Source organism: Alligator mississippiensis, chromosome 3 (genome assembly GCF_030867095.1).
Source record: "Alligator mississippiensis isolate rAllMis1 chromosome 3, rAllMis1, whole genome shotgun sequence".
In the NCBI taxonomy this organism is placed as follows: Eukaryota; Metazoa; Chordata; order Crocodylia; family Alligatoridae; genus Alligator; species Alligator mississippiensis.
In genome coordinates, this window is record NC_081826.1 from 19,696,306 (window position 1) to 19,714,889 (window position 18,584).

Sequence of the window (18,584 nt, forward strand, 5' to 3'; positions counted from 1 at the left end):
CCCACAGGTGGCTGCTCAATGCACCAGGCAGCCAGAAGCAGGAGCTGGATTCCCCATTGTTTCATACATGCAGCACCTACACAACTTAGTCTGAAGTTAAACTGTTCTATGATCCATCCAAGGCACTATTAATACTTCATAAGCAGGAGTGCTTAGAGATGCACGTCACACCCCACCTTAATGCACACCCGGCTGCAGAACAGTCATTTAAGATGTGTAATATAAATATATTCACACCAACCTTGTCACTTGTAACCCACAGGCACCTTGGACTTAAGAGTTAAGATAGCACATCACCAAGTCCCACCAAAGTATACTTGTGTTTTTTATTTTGTTAAGCCTTACTGCTGATTACATACAGTAATACATGCAAACTGGTATTTATTGGATTTGTGGAGAACAAGCCCACTGCCACTAGTTCAGCTGCACACCGGAGGATGCTTTTACTATGGACGCTCACGGGGTCTAGTTACGTAATGCCACCAGAGAGGTGGCAAATACCCTTCTTTGCGGGCTGGGGGCAAGGCTTCATTCTTTGGACCTTCAGGTGGAATTTCTTCTTGTAGCTGCTGAACCTATACAAAAAAACAAAAGGTCCACACACAGCTTATCAGCATATTTTAAAGATGTAAATCTTTGCTTCTTTCTTATTTTACTTCAGGCTCAAACATAGGTACAGTGAAGATCCTTAAGTCACAAACGGAGCACCAACTTCACAAAATTCCCTCACTCAAGCTGCTTGGCTGAACTACGTAGTGTTGACCTGCAGCTTCTGCTATATGGATCATTTGAATCTCCAATTGTTACTTCAAACCTAGTTGTAACCTACTGAAAAAAAATAATGGAATACAAGGTTGCTAAACTAAAGAATAAAAATATCCTGTCTTATGCACTGTAAGATACCACACTACAAGTTATGGGTCCCAAGCCAACCTCTTCCAATGCCTTAAAAGAATTTTTCTTTTCTAGAAATTCAGCTGTTGACTACACTGGATTTACTTAAGCTTTGTGACTGTTTTGAGCTGGTATTTCTTGAAAGCTTACCAAATGTACAGGTTACACAAATATCTAAGGGCCTAATTTGCTTAACTCCATAACACAATGTTGATCCTTATTTGTTACTTGTATTGCTTATAAGAAAGTGCATATTGGTTAAATACATAAGAATATTTTAGCTCCATCTATTTTACATTGTGATATTCTGTTTAACTACAACATTTGTGAAACTAAGTCCTGTCAATTTCTAGGCTGCTAGTCCAGGCAAAGGTTTTCAGAGAAAGAAAGTAAGAAGCCTTAGCAAGGTAAAGCAAGGCTCTTTGAGTAGGTGTGGTATCTTTTATTAGATCAACTGAGTAGTTGGAAAAAAGTTCTTTGCAAGCTTTCAGGCACAAGCACCCTACTTCAGGACTGGGAGTCTCTGCTGTTGTTCTGAGATCTCCAAGGAATGAAAGAAGCTAAAAGTGTGACAGGAGGTCAGTGAGAATGTAAATAAGTGGAAATTAGGAAAACAATGGGTAATAGGGGAGGCAGGGATGAGAGGGAAGTAGTGGGTGAAGGAATGCCAAAGGTAAGCAAGGGAGACTGCTGTAGATGACAAGTCTTAGTGCTGGCAGCAGTTAATATGTTGCCTGCATTCTAGGTGCTACCTCTGGGTTAGCATATAGCATATAGCTTTTCTCCAGTCCTGAGGTTACATACTTATAGTTGGTAGGGTCAGAAGGCACCTGAGCAGATCATCAAGTCCGATCCCCTGCCATGGCAGGAAAGAGTACTGGGGTCAGACAACCCCAGCGAGGTGTTCATCTAGCCTCCCCTTAAAGACCCCAGGGTAGGAGCCAGCACCACTTCTTTTGGAAGTTGGTTCCAGATCCCAGCTGCCCTGACAGTGAAGTAGCACCTCCTGATGTCTAGTCTGAATCTACCCTCTGCCAGCTTGTGACCATTATTTCTAGTCACTCCTGGTAGTGCTCGGGGGAACAGGGACTCCCCCATTGCCTGCTGGTCCCCCCTGACTAGTTTGTAAACAGCCACTAGATCCCCCCTCAACCTTCTCTTGTGGAGGCTGAACAGGTTCAGGTCCCGCAGCCTCTCCTCGTAGGGCCTGCCCTGCTGACCCCGATCATGCAAGTGGCCCTCCTCTGGACCCTCTCCATGTTGTCCACATCCCTCCTGAAGTGCGGTGCCCAGAACTGGACGCAGTACTCCAACTGCAGCCTGACCAGTGTCGCATAGAGGGGGAGGATCACCTCCTTGGACCTGCTCGAGATGCATCTGTGGATGCATGACAAGGTACGGTTGGCCTTCCTGTCGGCCCATATTCATTTTGGCATCAATAATGACTCCAAGATCCTTTTCTGCCTCTGCACTGATGAGAAAGGAGTTCCCCAGCCTGTAGGTATGCTGCAGGTTCTTCCCCCCCAGGTGCAGCACCTTGCACTTGTCAGTGTTGAAACCCATCCTGTTCTCATCCACCCTGTAACCTGTCTAGGTCTGACTGCAGCCTATTCCTCCCTTCTAGCATGCCCACATCCCCCCACATCTTAATGTCATCTGTGAATTTGAACAGGGTGCTTTTTACCCCCTTGTCCAAGTTGCTTATGAAGATGTTGAACAGTGCGGGCCCGAGGACTGAGCCCTGCGGAACCCCACTGCCCACATCCCTCAAGGTCGAATAAGACCTGTCCACCACCACTCTCTGGGTGCGGTCTTCCAGCCAGTTAGTAACTCATTTGACTGTGTAGGTGTTGACACCACAGTCCCCTAGTTTGTTTTTTTTTTAAATGAGAATGGGGTGAGAGACAGTGTCAAAGGCCTTCCTAAAGTCCAGAAAGACTATGTCCGCTGCTACACCTGCGTCTAAGGATTTTGTGACCTGGTCATAGAAGGCCACCAGGCTGGTCTGATGGGACCTGCCTCTAATGAATCCATGCTGGTTGCCCCTAAGCATAGTCTCCCCTGCTGGCCCCTCGCAGACATGCACCAGGATAATTCTCTCAAAAATGGTGTTTCCCCAGAAGTACTTATCTACTAAATGCTACTCATTAATGCTGAAATTTTATAGGGAAAGGAGGCAAGGTCAGGCCATTTCTCTATTCATCCTACTGAACATAACTTCTAGTGTAGTGGCTGCAACACTTTTAGCCCAGGGCTGTCTAACTTATGTGTGGTCAGGCGCTGTGCTGTATGGTCCTACCCTCTGCCCCCATGCTATTCCATGCTCCATGCTGTACTGCAAGCAATCCCCACTGCTTCCCCAGCCCTGTGGGCTGTGCCCTGCTACACTGCCCCAGGGGCAGGAAGCAAAAGCTGGAGGAGGGGTGAGAACTTAGGGGCTGCAGGTTAACCATGAGGAGTTACTTTCATGCCTAAATTGGGCATTTCTTTTCACTCAGTAAGAGTCTTTAATACATTAAATTTGATTTCTTTAAACTCAGATTGCACACTAAGTGAGCTTTGTTCTGCATTCAAGCAGTACTGACCTCCTTATCCCAGCTTTCCAACTGCAACTTCTTCCACTTTTCTCTTTTGGCAAAGTAATCAGGATACATTGCCTTCTCTGAAGGATGCCAGTATTCCAGGACCCATTCAGGAGCCTGTCCAAAGAGCAAACCAAGCACTAGATGAAAGAAACCATAAAATACAGCAACAGTACATATATCTTGGGCAACAGATGTCATGGGATGGGTAAATGGTCTGTGAAGCGCAGCATTTCATAACAATATATCTAGCTCTTACATAGCACTTCCCAGTAGATCTCTAATCATGTCAGGGATAAAATTACTGGCCTCTCCTCCATTTTACAGACCACTGAACAGATACTGGGAGGACAGTAACTTGCTTAAATGTCACTCAGAGCACAAGCAAGCAAGCTCAAGAGAGAATCCAAGGCTCATTAGTCCCATAGTGCTCTTTTCACTAAGCCAACTTATTCCCATTTCTCCCCTTGCAAGAAAAGCACCAGTTGCAGATGCTTGAATTAAGTTATAGAACAGCTGCAATTTACAATGGGTCTTGTGTTTAAGTTTGGTCACTACCATGTGTGGTAAAACCAGATGCAGCAATGAAAGGAAGATATGGAAGTTATAGCAGTTAAAGTTGCAAGACTAAAAATTCACCTCATTTTTTCTTATGCTGTCTGGTTCAGCAATCATATATCCATAAGAGGGGGGTTATAAAATGTACTCTGAAGTGCAGTCTAATCAAGAGCAGAAGCAGGATGCGTCAGTACACATCCTTGCAGGATTGTTGCTGTTAATTGCCTGTTACTATACAAAGTAACATCCAGGCTCTGTATAAGTACTATTTTCCCCCCCTCATTACCAATTTTCCAACTAATCCCACCCTTCCTCTTCATTCAGGTCCCTCATCTCCTACCTTGATAACTGCGGGCTACCTTTCCTGCCCCATTTATCCTGCCAAAGTCCATATCCCTCCCCAACCTGTTCAAAACGCAGCTAAGACCTTCCTGGTCATTTGCCTGAATCATGTAAACCCAAATCCTCTCAAAATGCTTCCATCGCTTCAAATTCAAGCTTCACGTTCTGTTTTCCAAGAACCCTCACAGCTTTGCACCTCCTTTGGGTGTAGACACAGAAGAAAGTACATGGATTTTACTTTGCAGTATACTGACTCCATAGTAAGGAGTGGACACAGGAACAGCTCTCCAAGTTGGTTACCTGCAGCAGGGACTATTACAGTGCCTGGCCAGGGAAGTGAGTGCGCGCTGAGCAAATCAATGACACATTTTTCATGGCTTGCGCATTGTAGTAAAGTTACACAGCATCATGCATATCACATGTATATCCTTGGGTGTGTCCATCACCTCAGTCTTCATTTCTTTATCCCAATGTGCTCCTTATGCAGACCACACACCTGAACTAATCTTAAACATCACCACCCTCTTCAAATCCCACTTGCTGATATAGGAAAGGGTGGGTGCATTGTCCAATAGTCACAGTCTTATTGAAATGCATGTGAGGAACAAGAAAAAGACCACCTAAGGTTCACGCAACAACCTTAAAAACTTTCTATATAGATTTTTTTTTTTTTAAGAAAAACCCCAGGAATGTTAATGCAAATCTACCTTGGCTTTTTGTTATACCATGTATCACTGCAGTGTTGAACATGTGACAGTAATCCACAAATCAGAAATCAATCATTTACAACCTTAACTTGCAACATTTGAGTGAGAGGTTTTTTGGGGGAAGGGCAGGATAAAGAAATAGGGATCCGTTAACAGCCTTCATGGAAAATAAGAGCCCTAACAGAATGAAAAGAATAGCAGAGCATTACAAACCTACAACAGTGATGGAAATCCTCAGCCCCATCCCCAAAGCAAGAGGCAACGATGGTGTAAGAAGGCAGACCAGCATACAAGACCCATATTGCCAAACAGCCTGCTGGTATCTTACCTACCCTGTAGCAGTTATATCTCTCATAGGACGTGCCTCCTGGAGAGTCAGGGAAGATGTAAGGCTGAGGATGCTGCTTTATCCAAAATTCTTCCTCGCCAGCTTTTAGCAGTAGCGTTGCTTTCACCATATCCTTCTCATTCTTGTTTTTATCAAACCGATCTCTCAGCAAACAGGCATAGAATCTATACTTATCTCTGTAAGTACAAAAAACTTGCAATAGTTCTAGTGGGAAAGAAAGCAGATGTGTCAAAGGTTTCCAGTACAGGAATATTAGAAATGTCTCTATGCAGCATAGTCTTGTCCTCAAGTAAAGCTGATTTGTCCTCAGCTTTACAAATCAAATATTTTTCATCCTTTTCATCACCACTCATCAAGGAAATAGCAGCAGAAAGCCTTCTTAGGTCATCTATTCATTCTCTAACAAAGGCCTGCAGATTGTCCATTTAAATTAGTCCATCCCTCTGCCTGGTTATGCAAACCCAGGCAATTTCTAACCCAGGGGTCAGCAACGCTTTTGGGCAGTGCCAATAACACCAACCTCAACTTGTAAGATGCTGGCATACTAGAGGTGGACGGGGGAGCTGCGAGAGGCCTGATCCTTATCGTGACAGAGCAGCCCTAGCCCCTTCCCTGCTGTCCACCCAGCAAAGTGCCACACTCTGGTACTGGTTGGTGCCAGGGGTTGCCTACCCCTGATCTAACATTTCTAAACAGCAGGGGTTGGCAACCCCTGGTATGTGTGCCAAGTGTGGCACGCAAGGCCCTTTTGCCTGGCACGCGGCAGCCAGCCCCGATTCCAGGTAGCTGCTGCCAGCAACGGAGCCCGGGCTGCTCCGAGCAGGGCTTGCAGCATGCCAGCTGCCTCCTGGGAGCAGCCCAGGATCCTGGCTGGCAGCAGCTCCCCAGAGCCAGGGCCGGCTTCAGCCGGGAGGCTCCAAACAGCTGTGCCGGCTCCAGCACCAGCTCCCCACCAGTGCGTGCAGACCATGCCTCGGAGCAGGTGGTCAGGGTGGGGCCTGAGGCAGCACAGCCCTGGTCTCTCCCCCGCTCCCAGCACGGAGGTGATGAGCCCAGTGCTGCTGTTTGTAGCCAGCCCGCTGCTTGCTGCAGCTGCCCAGAGGCTGGGCTGGTTGCAAACAGCTGCACTGGGCTGATCACCTCCGTGCTGGGGCGAGGAAGAGACCAGGGCTGTGCTGCCTCAGGCCCTACCCCCACCACCTGCTCCGAGGCACGCCTGCATGCACCGGTGCAGAGCTGGTGCTAGAGCCTGGCACAGCTGTTTGGAGCCTCCCTGCTGAAGCTCTGGGGAGCTGCTGCCAGCCAGGATCCCAGGCTGCTCCCAGCAGGCAGCTGGGACGCTGCAAGCCCAGCTCCGAGCAGCCCCAGCTCCGTCGCTGGCAGCAGCTAGCTACCTGGAGTTGGGGTAGCTGCTGGCAGCCATAGAACCCAGGCTGTGGGGCAGGGGCTTTGGGTGGGAGGCCAGGGGCAGCAGGGCTGGGGGCCAGGGGCTTTGGGTGGGGGGCACAGAGCACAAGAAGGGCATCTTGCCATGTACCCCTTGCCCTCATTTTGTTTTTCTGCCATGCCGGCACTCCGGCACCTTCCGAGGTAGGCATTGTGGTGTTTTTCAGCACTCCGGCCCAAAAACGTTGCCCACCCCTGCTATAGAGGATCTGTGCTCTCATCACCAGAATGCTCAGCAAAGTTCTTCATCAACTTGCATCATGAATAGTTATCTTCTTCAGTGAACTTGGCTGCAACCCAGTACCTCTTAAGATCACACCAAATGCTAATACTAAGATAGTCTTCTTGGCACACTACTTTTTGCATATATCCACTCAGAATCCCTCCATGGGCTCCCTTTTCACTTCCACATCAGTAGTTCCAGTCTTTATCCTTGAGCCCTTTCACAGAAGTGTCCTGTTTGACCTAATTATTCTAGTACTAGGCACTGTCTACCACACAGTTTTTCCCTTAGCTTTGCACTTTCTCCCATGTTGCTCCTTCTGCAAACAGCAGAATTATGAAAACTACCATTGTGCTCATACGTTATCTATTATGGAAAATGATTAGGGACAGGGATACCTCTCCAGGGATCTCTCTTTACATTTGTGGAGTATCATCATGCCAAATACTTTGCTCTTACTGCAATGTTTCTAGCATGCTAACATAATATGCAAAAGCTTCATAACCATGAGAAAGAAGATGCAAGTGCTTGTAGACATGGATCACTCAAGTATTTGTAGAGCACAATTGACCAGGTGATCTCAACTAAAGCCAGTGAGTACTATAAATAATTCATAACGTCAGAAGGGACCATTACATTTGCCTTCATATGACCTCCTGCATAACCCTGGCCAAAGGAAGTCCCCCAGTTATTTCTGCATCAAGCAAACAGCTTCTGCTGGATCCATGGCATGGGCATCAAATTTGCTTCATGCCCCAGGCTGGATCTAGGCCACTGGGCTCCTTGCCGGGCAGATCCAGCCTGGGGCACAAGGAGGTGGAAGCTGCTGCAGCTGCACCTCTAACCTGGAGCAAGTGGCTGGAGCTGGAGCTGGTGCTGCCGCTCCTCTGACCCCAGGCATGCAGCAGTGGCTCTATCCCTTGCCCCATGTTACAGCAGTAGCTCCAGCATGAATCAGAGATACAGCCACGGCAGTAGGGGCAGGCAACATGGCCTGAGGGCAACCAGGGCTAGGTCACAACCCTCGCTTGCTCTCCTGCCCATCACCAGGACCCAGGGGTCTGCAGAAGGAGACATCCCTGCACGGCTGGCAGTGGTGCCAGGGCTGTGTTTTTGCTGCCTGGATTCACGGTGCATCCAGTCATTCAAATCCCGCAGTCAGGCTCCACGCCACCCATAGCTGCCACATCGCACAGGGCAGGCGGGTCCTTCCTTCCCTCCTCACGGCTGCTGCTGGCAAGACCTCGCAGGGTGCAAGGAGCTGGACTCCTGCACGACGGGGTGCAGCCAGGATCCAGCCTCAGCCTGACCCCTCCCCTACCCCCTGCAAGCGCTGCAGCCTCCCACCGTCAGGGGGCGCTGCTCACAGAGAGGCTGAGCGGGGTAGTCCTCCCACGCATGCGCAATCCCTCCAAGCTGAACTGGGTGCCACTCCCCCCACGCATGCGCACTCCCCCGCACCCAAGGACCAGGCCCCTGCGTCATGGGCGGGGGGGGAGGGGGGGCTGCAAGGAGACACCGCGCGGGGCGGGAGGCGCCCTCACCGGTGGATGCACCAGGACTCGAGGTGGCGCTGCGCGCGCTTGTAGAGACGCAGCACCTTCTGTCGGTGTGTCAGGTACCCCGCCATCTTGGGCCGGCGACGCTCCGCCCTCCGCGCCTCTTGGCCCGGGGCGCGGGGGGTGCCGGGAAGGGGGCGGAATCCTCCGCCCTCGACGCACGCGCGATAGCCGCCCGTCGCCGCCGCGGACATGAGCCGCTGCAAGTTCGTCGGTGAGGGGGGAGGGGCGCGCGGGCGGGGCCGGGCATGGGGTGGGGAGTGGGGGGCGGCTGCCCGCCACGGGGCACGACCTGCAGCGTGTGTACGTGTACAGGTGTGGATGAGGTGTGCATGGGGACACGTGTGTACTTTGTGTACGTGTGTGTACCTGCACGTATAGATGTGTGTATGGTGCACACACGTGTGTGTATATAAACCTGCATATATAGATCTGTGTGTATAGGTACCTGCATGTACGGATGTGTGTCTGTGTGTGTATGGTGTACATGTGTGTGTGTATAGGTACCTGCAGGTATAGGTGTGTGTATGCTGCACGCGTGTGTGTACACCGGTATACATATATACCTGCACGTTTAGATGTGTGTGTATGGTGCACATGTGTGTGTGTACCTGTAAGGGGGTATGCGTGTGTGTATAGGTGTGCACACACACGTGTGTACAGGCAGTCCTTGGACTTACGACACAACTGGTTCCTGAAAATTGTGTCTTAATTTGAAACCTCGTTAATTTGGAACTGATTTTCCCATCGCAGCAGTGTTATCAATGGGGGATTGGTTCCTGAACCAAGGCCCGATACCCTATTTTCACCAAAAATAACCCAGAATTTTGTACTCAGTCAATTATAGATGAGGAATATAGCTACATTAATGTATTTATATTGTAAATAGCAATCATTTTGATTTGGAAGGACATCTTTGAGGTGACTTTGCTGGACTCTTTGAAGGGCTCTTGGTTGGACTGTTTGAAGGGTTCCTGGCTGGAGTCTCTCTTGGGAGTCCTGGCTGCAGGTTTTTCTGGAGTCTCGGCTGCTTTCTTAACGAAAGCGTCCAAGGAAGTTTGGCCAGATGTTCTCCAGGGAGATGGGCGACGCAGTGAACCTGGTCGCTGGTGTGGGATCAAGCTTTGTAAAGTCAAAACTGATGTGAGAAAGTCAAAACAGAGTGTTAATTTATAAACGTCTGAAGTGCCATCCGTCGAGGATTTCCTGTATATGTACATATAGACGTGCAGGCACACGTGTGGATGTGTGTGGGAGCAGGGCATGGCCCACAGGGCTGGGGAAGCAGTGCGGGTTGTCTGCACAATGTGGGGGGCAGAGGGTAGGAGCAGGCAGCGCAGTGCCTGACCACACGTACGCTGGACAGCCCTGGGCTCAGTGTTGCAGCCGCTACACTACAAGTTATGTTCAGTGGGATGAACGGAGAAATGGACTGGCCTTGCCTTCCTACCCTATAAAACTTCAGTATTGACGTACATTAGCATGAGTAACATTTAGTAGGTAAATACTTCTGGGGAAACCGTTCAAGTAGATAGCCTGGGACTAGAGAAAAGCTATTTCCTAACCCAGAGTGAGCACCTAGCATGTAGGCAACATATGCACATGTATGTATAATATGTATATGTAGGTGTGTATGTCCATACACATGTGGATGAATGTGTGTACACACACGCATGCACACATGTGAATACACATGCATATTCCCTAATCTTTCCTTCAGTGAAGAGCACTCCCTCTCTGGCCTTGCAGGCCTCGAGGGCCTGTAACAGCCATAGCTCTAGCCCTTCCATCTCTTCCTGTCTTGTGCAGTTGCCTTCCACCTTGTTGCGTCTTTGTCTGTCCTTGCAGAATCAGTTTTATGTTATTACAACATTTCTGTGTCCAGACCATCTTGCCTCTGGGATAGCGACAACATTCATGCTCCGCTGTTCCATCTCTGCTAATAGGCAAACTACAGCTCCAGGCATACACAAACGTCTAATGTTCCAAGATCCACATTTCATATTTGTCCAAGTCTTTAGTTTTGGTTTCATAACATGGGTTTTTTTCATGAGATAAAGTGGTTGGGTTCATGCCCAACCTGGAAGTCCAGGGTATTCCTCTTAGTCTGGTCTCTACCCTTCAACTTGTTTGGCACGGGAGACCCTCCTGGTAATTACACCATGCAACTGCCAGCGTAGCTCTCTGTTACAAAGACCCACTACTTCAAAGTGGGAATACCTTTAAAGCGGAGGGGATGACTACAACAAGTAACTTAATCTCCATTGTTTTTCTCCTGACAGATATCGCTATTAATTTGACAGACCCTATGTTCAGAGGGATTTACAGAGGTACACAGAAACATCAAGGTAAATGTTTCTTTGAATCTAGCAACAGTGTTAGACTAAGGGCCTGTTTCCTTACCTAAGTAGCAACTATGACACATTCATCTTTTTTCCCTCAGAGGTTATATAAAGTAAATAAAATGTACTATTTTTATTCAAATGGGGCCTGATATATGATATGCACTCTAGAAATAAAAAGATGCATTCTAGCTGAAATCTGTTTGTGCTATAAAACTTTCAGATGGTTAAAAAAACCCGAACTAAATAGCTGAAATCTTTACCTACATCTTTAAACAAGGGTTCCTTCATTTATGCCTGGGGTTCTGAGCATAGAACTGTATCCTTTGTTTTCTTTTGGCCAGGTATGAATTAACCTATTTCCATTGAGGTGAATTAGTGCAGTTTGCAACAGGTAACAATCTTACAGACCATACACATGTGGTTTCCTTTTGCTGAGGATCCTGTCCTATGCGTTTGGACTCAGTAGTTTGTCTGGTTTAGACTTTAAGCCAGAGGTGGGCAGAATATGTCCCGTGGACTGGATCTGGCCTGCCAACCACTTTCATCCTGCCTGTGGGGCCCCCCAACAAATGTGTCCTGCCCATCCCTTCTGCCTGCAAGGGTGGGAGTGAGGTGCCTACGTGTACATGCAGCCCCAAAATGTACCCTTTTGCCTGGCTCCCACCCTCCTGGGCAGAAGCTGGCCAGCGTACAGCTTCCATGCAGGGCTCCTGCTGCTGCTGCTGCCCCTGGGGGGTGGGGAGGTGGCAGCAGCATGGAGCTGGGGTGGGCAGTGTGTGGGTGTGAGGGAGAGTGAGGTGTGTGGGGACCCTCCCACACTCCCCCATGGTGTGCAGCCCTAGCAGGCAGTTGTAGCAGCAGTAGGCGGGGAGCTCAGGGCACAGGTGCCCAGTGGGGTGCAGCTCCAGCCAGCACTGCACATCACAGCGAGGGGCTCAGCCTCTGCGCAATGGCCTGTATTGCTGGCGCTCCCTGCCACTTGCATGCAGCCCCTGCACTTGCACAGCGGGGAGGGAAGCCCCGCATGCTGGAGCTGGCTGCCTTGCCTGCCAGGGCTGCACAACACAGGAGAGAAGTCTCAGGTGCTGGAGCCAGCTGCCTTCCTCTCAGGGGCTGCGCTGCAGGGGAGGGAAGCCCCAGGGTCCTTCCTCCATGGGGCTTCCCTCCCTGCTGTGCAAATTCAGGGTCTGCGCGTGAGTGGCAGGGAGCACCAGTAGTACAGGAGGCTCAGCAAATGCTGCACTCCTTGGTGTGATGTGCAGTGTTGGCCAGAGCCGCACCCTGCCAGGCACCTGTGCCTTGAGCACCCCACCTGCTGCTGCTGCCTTCTGGGGCTGCGTGCCATGGGGAGAGTGTGGAGGAGTCCCCACACCCCTCCCCAGGACCCATACCCTGTCTCCCCAACCCCCAACACATACGCAACCTCCCAACATACCCTATGCCCCTCTACACACACAGCCACACCCCCTCACAAACCCCCTACCCCCATCTTACCCCCCCACACACACACACACACACACACACATATGCACCCACACCCACCATACACACACACCCCACCATACCCCCCTACAATATACAAAACTCAGAATGTATTTTTCAGTTATTATGCAATCGCCTTTATATACTCTATGCAAACCCAAATCATGACAAAAATATTTTTTGTAATAAAATTAAATATGTTATAGTAAGTATTAGACTTTTAGTGTATCATTTGGTTATTTTCTGGTTCTAAGATGGTACCCTACCTCCCAGAAGCAGTACTTCCGGGGAGCAATGGGAAGGACGTCCGGTGGCAAAGGTCAGGGGTTAGGGGGCAGGACTTCTGGTCCCAAGATAGCAACAAAAGGGTGGTGCAACTGTCAGGGGATGGGACCACCCAGGTGGTCCTTGGCAGCTCACCAAAACTCATTAAGCAGCCCTCCACCTGAAATAATTGCTCCCCCCTAAGCTTTTTGTAACAATGATTGTGTCTCTTTTTATCTAAGAAAGATGCAATATACTTTCTCTATCAATAAATATTTATTGCTAATGAATCAAGATTTATTTTTTTATATCTTTACTCTCTTTCCAGTTTACTGTTATTCACATGCGTTATTTTCTGGTTCATAGTATCAGTGAGCATTAATTTAATATTTTTCTGCAAAGGAATTTCTCGTACATGCATTCATTTTCTTTTCCTCCCTCTTCAAACAAGGTTGGGGACGTTAACAATTTTTAGAGATGAAATTTTAACGTCCTTTAAAATGTACTGACTTGAAGTCCAGAAAACTATTATAGTAATTTAAGTCCCAGTTGAGCAAGATTTTGTCTATTTCTTTACTCTGGGCTTCTCCCAGTCTTTTTTTTTAATCTTGGTTGGCCCATCAGCCGTGTGATCCTCTTCTGCAGGTGTAAGGAGTACCTGCTTCTGGTGGTGTAGGAATCATAAGAAATTAGAGTTGGAAGGAACCTAAGGAGGTCATCTAGTCCAACCCCCTGCTCAAAGCAGGACTATCCCCTACCTACTAGATCAAGGTTTTGTCTAGTCAGGTCTTAAAAACCTCCAAGGATGAAGAGTCCACAACCTGTCTGGGTAACCTGTTCCAGTGTTTTACTACCCTCCTAGTGAGAACATTCTTCTAATATCTAACCTAAACTTCCCTTGCTTCAACTTGAGACCATTGCTCCTTGTTCTGTCATCTGCCACCGCTTAGAACAGTCTAGCTTCATCATCTTTGGAACTGCCCTTCAGGTAGTTGAAGGCTGCTATTAAATCCCCCCTCAATCTTCTCTAGACTAAATATGCCCAGTTCCCTCACCCTGTCCTCAGAAGTCATGTGCCCCAGCCCCCGAACCATTTTTGTTGCCCTTCACTGGACTCTCTCCAATTTGACCACATGCTTTCGATAGTGGGGGGCCCAAAACTAAACACAGTACTCCAGATGTGGCCTCACCAGTGCTGAAAAGAGGCAAATAATTGCTTCCCTTGAACTACTGGTGACATTCCTACCAATGCAGCCCAGTATTCCTTCTTGGCAGCAAGGACACGCTGCTGGCTCATATTCAATTTATTGTCCACTGTAACCCCCAGGTCCTTTTCTACAGAGCTACTGCCCAGCCAATCAGTCCCCAGCCTGTACTGGTACATGGGATTCTTCTGTCCTAAGTGCACAACTTTGCACTTGCCCTTGTTGAACCTCATGAGATTTATTTTGGTCCAATCCTCCAATTTGCCTAGGTCACTCTGACTCCTAGCCCTACCCTCCAGCATATCTACTTCTCCCCACAGCTTGGTGTCATCTGCAGACTTACTGAAGGTGCACTCTATGCCACCTTCCAGATTGTTGATGAAGATATTGAACAAAACTCGCCCCAGGACCAACCCCTGGGGCACTCCGTTTGATACCAGCTGTCCACTAGACGTGGAGCCATTGATTACTACCCTCTGTGCCTGATGCTCCAGCCAGTTTTCTATCCACCTTACAGTCTATTCATCCAGCCCAAACTTCCTTAGCTTGCCTGGAAGAATGTTGTGGGAGTCCATATCAAAAGCCTTGCTCAAATCAAGGTAAACCTCATCCAGCAGTCTCTCCACATCCACAGAGCCAGTTATACCATAATAGAATGGAATCAGGTTGGTCAGGCATGACTTGCCCCAGTGAATCCATGTTGACTGTTTCTAATCACCTTCTTCTCCAAGTGCTTAGAAATGGATTGCTTACAGATATACTCTGTGCTTTTTCCAGGGACTGAGGTGAGGGTGACCAGCCTTCAGTTCCCCAGACCCTTTTCCATCTATTTCTTAAAGATGGGCACTAGATCTGCATTTCTCCAATTGCCCAGGACTTTCCCCAGTTGCCACAAGTTTTCAGAGATAAGGGCCAGTGGCTCTGTAGTCTCCCTCAGCACCCTGGGGTGCATCCCGTCTGGCTCCATAGACTTGTACATGTCCAGCTTTTCTAAATAGTCCCTAACCTTTTCTTTCACCATTGTTGGCTGCTTACCTCCTCCCCAAATTGTGCTGCCAGGTACAGTAGTCTGGGAGCTGACCTTGCCTGAGAAAACTGAAGTGAAAAGACATTGAGTACTTCAGCCTTTTCTGCATTCTCTGTCACAAGGTTGCCTCCCCCATTCACACACACCCACACTTTCCCTGACCTTCCTCTTGTTACTGACATACTTGTAGAAACCCTTCTCGTTACCCTTCACATCCCTTGCTAGCTGCAGCTCCAATTGTGCTTTAGCCTTCCTGACTTAATCCCTGCATGCCCAAGCAACACTCTTATATTCCACCCTAGTTGGTTGCCCAAATTTCCACTTCTTACAAGCTTCCTTTCTGTGATTTAGTTTACTGAAGAGTTCCCTGCTAAGCTAAGCTGGTCTGCCATTCTTGCTAGTCTTCCTGTGCATCAGGATGGTTTGTTCCTGCACTCTCAGTAAGGCTTCTTTAAAGTATAGCCAGCTGATCTAGATTCCTCTCTTCCTCAGGCTGGCTTCTCAGGGGATCCTGCCCATGAGTTCCCTGATCGAGTTAAAGTCTGTTTTTCTGAAGTCCAGAGTCCTTACTTTGCTGCTCTCCATCCTTCCTTTCCTCAGAATTAAAAACTCAATCATCTCTTGGTCGCTGTTCCCCAAGTTGCCATCTACTTACATTCCCCACCAATTCTTTCCTGTTTGTGAGCAACAGGTCAAGAAGAGCATGGTCCCTACTTGGCTGCTCCAGCACTTGCACTAGGAAGTTGTCCCCAACACCCCAAATATTTCTGGATTGCCTATATTGCTCTCCCAGCTGACCCTGACTGAAGTCCCCAATGAAAACCAGGGCCTGTAATTGGGAAATTTCCAATAGCTGTTTGAAGAAAGCCTTTTTCCTAGTCTGATGGTCTATAGCAGCCCCCCACTGCAACATCACCGTTGTTGCGCTAAATCATTTCCCATCTTCAGTCATTTCCTTAATTTAATCGTCATATTAAAGACACCTAATCAAAATACATCACATTGTGTAACAGTTTTTCAGCTTTTAACTAGTTTTTGGAGATCCTAGATCTTTTGTATGTTTATCAGTGAAAATCTCTTTTTCTCTGTCCACCTGCCCCACAACTTCTTTGCCTCTCCCTCTATCCCTTCCTCTTATCCTTTCTTCTTTCTCTATCTTTTGGTGAGGAAAAAGTCCAACCTTCACTTTTTTTAAAATTTCCTCATTCTCCAGTGCAAAAAGTGAGGAAAATGAAAAAAAAATGTGTTTATTTCCCACTGAAACAAAATTAATATGTTGAGAAAAAGCAGCATTTCATTTTTTTTAAATCTTTCACTAAATATGCATAGGCATTTAGGGAAGCTGAAGAGAAGCTTGACAAGAAAGAAACTAGAGGTCCATGCATTTTATTTGGTTATAATACCATGTTTGCTTTGCATGTGCTAACTCCTAAAGAGGAAGCAATGTAGCTACCTAAGGGTGGTACTGCTACCTAAGGGTGTCAGTAATCTCTGATGAGCCTACTACTTTAAGTGAGCTTGGGCATGCCTTTGTATCACATCCTTAGGCACTGCATTCACCTTTTTGTCTTTGTGGCAGTGCACCTTCAGGTGTTTGCCACTTTAAGAGCCTGAGCAAGCTGTGAGGCAGCCTGCAGGTGACTGCAGAGCCAATCAGGCAGTGACATGATAGCCAGGAGGCCGCCTGATTGGAGCAGCCTCAGAATAAAAGCAAGCCCTGAGGAGTAGAGCTGGCAGTTGCAACTAGGGGGGCCAAAGGGTGAACATCTGAATGGAGTTCTTCTGCTCCCAGGATGTTCTGGAGGTCGAGGATAGGCACTATGGGGAAGGAGGAGGTTCCTAGGGACCTAGTGGGGTGCCAGAGCCCAAGGAAATGGCTGTGAGCCTAAGGAGAGCTAGGCCAGACTAGGAAAGGGGCTTAGAGAATGGGGGCTACTGAAGGGCTGGGCAAGCCCCTGATCAGAACTGGCTGTAAATGAGGCCAGGGGCTCAGATGAACCCAGTGGAGTGAAAGGCTGCCGGATAGAAGATCTCTAGGTTTCTAGGTAAGCCTGTGGGAGTTGATGGCTTCATGGTGGAGCCCAAGGGGGGACCCCTGATGAATAGGGAGGTCAGCTGCTGCTACACTGATGCCAGGGAATCTCAGTTGGTCAAAGCAAGGGGGCCAGGGCTGAAAGGCCAAAGGGCAAGTAAGCCTACCACGAGGGGCAAGCTAGGGCTGAGGAGAGCTACTGGCACCTCAACTGGCTTGGAGAAGGGGCCAGAGCCTAAAAGAGGCTGAAGGTCCCTTCGATGGGGGGGACATCACTGCCAAGAGAGGATAGGTGGTCAGCTGGCCAGCACGCTGGTGTGACGGATGCTGAAGCCCAGCCTCTTGATGGGAGGTGCCCTGCAAGGGGGCCTGAGAGAGTTGGGGCCTGTGGCTGAGAGGAAGGTTATGAGATTATGAAGGAGGCTGCAACAGAGTGCCCGGGAGTGAGCAACCCATGGAGAACATCCAGGACCCAAGTGAGTGGAGGTAAGACTAGGGCAGGCGGCCTGCAGTGGTCCTGGGGCATGACCTGAAACTATACCCTGCTGGGGAGGATGGTGTGGCAGGGCAGTCCTCAGGTAATGCCACACCAGTGCCTCCCTAGTGAACAGCAAGTTTGGGGCACTGGAAAGCCTCAGCCCCCACTTCCTTGCCAGTGACCCTATGGAGAGGAAAGGACCCTGAGAGAAAAGCAGCAAGCTCGGGCAACAGCATGAAGGCCGGGAAGGCCCAAAGTCTGAGAGAAAGAGGCTTGGGCAACAACATGGAGGCCTGGAGGGCTTGAGGCCCAATGCCTGAGAGTGAGGCTTGAGCAACAACACAGGGGCCAGAAAGACTCGAGGCCTAAATGAGAGTGGGGCCTAGTGTAAGGTCTGAAGGAGAGTGAGGTCCTGGCACGTTGACAGAAACCTGAGGCCCACAGGGCATAAGGCCCCGCAGCCCCAGTGAGGGGGCAAAATAGTGACCCCAGTGAGGGGGCTGTGTGAGAGGGGCTAGGAGCCTAATGAGAGGCTAGGAGCCCAGAGTGCATGTGGGAGTAGAGACCCCAGTGATGGGGCATGTGGCCAAGGTAAGTCTGAGGACACCCGAGGCCAAGTTTGAGCCAGAGGCCAAATGCGGTCCAGCAGTGGGGCCAGAGGAGTAACAGCGGAAGTGATTTTGAATGCCATCTGCAAGGCATGGGACATGGTAAATGGTAGGTCGGAACTGTGTATTACACCCTTGGCATCAGGGCATTAAATTAGGGTCTCCTGCCTAGAAACAGTTATTTCAGTACTGTACAACAAAGGTGTGGCAGGCACGTCAGGCAAGAGGACTGCCCTAGATAGGCCCTGGGACGGCCCCCTGTCACAGTCTTCCTAAGCATTAATCAATTGCATCTGTCCAAAAATTATTCATGCTATAGTAAATGTAATATTAAGTGTGCAAAAGTTGCTGTAGTTTAAAGTAATTAAATTAAATAATGTTCCAAAAAGTGGATTTAAATTTACCATTTTTTTTGGTAATTTTTTGCAGATGACTTTTTGGACATAATAGAGAGAGCAGTCAAAACTGGTGTTAAAAAGGTAA

The 18,584-nt window shown here is 48.7% G+C and overlaps 2 protein-coding genes across 7 annotated transcripts in view; one reads left to right on the forward strand and one right to left on the reverse strand.

Moving 5' to 3' along the window:
* The window catches only part of TATDN1 (TatD DNase domain containing 1), a 35,808-nt gene that overhangs the window by 941 nt on the left and 16,283 nt on the right, over positions 1–18,584 (forward strand). For 2 of the 4 annotated variants that reach the window (XM_059723779.1, XM_059723781.1), the window contains exons 2-3: positions 10,943–11,008; positions 18,531–18,580. In XM_059723779.1, coding sequence (XP_059579762.1) covers positions 10,943–11,008; positions 18,531–18,580 — 116 coding nt within the window. Of the gene's footprint in view, positions 1–8,783; positions 8,875–10,942; positions 11,009–18,530; positions 18,581–18,584 lie in introns of those variants that run through there. The other 2 variants (XM_059723778.1, XM_059723780.1) reach the window with 2 other exon arrangements.
* Positions 313–8,854, reverse strand: LOC132249230 (NADH dehydrogenase [ubiquinone] 1 beta subcomplex subunit 9-like). Of its 3 annotated transcripts, none has more exons than XM_059723783.1 (4): positions 8,646–8,854; positions 5,416–5,608; positions 3,480–3,593; positions 313–575 (listed from the first exon to the last, which is right to left on the reverse strand). In XM_059723783.1, exons 1-4 carry the CDS (start codon positions 8,852–8,854, stop codon positions 447–449), a joined length of 645 nt encoding a protein of 214 aa, XP_059579766.1. In that variant the 3' UTR covers positions 313–446. The 3 variants fall into 3 exon arrangements, with proteins under 3 accessions (XP_059579766.1, XP_059579767.1, XP_059579768.1); XM_059723784.1 differs by having other exon boundaries at positions 5,416–5,636; positions 8,646–8,728; XM_059723785.1 differs by having other exon boundaries at positions 8,702–8,724.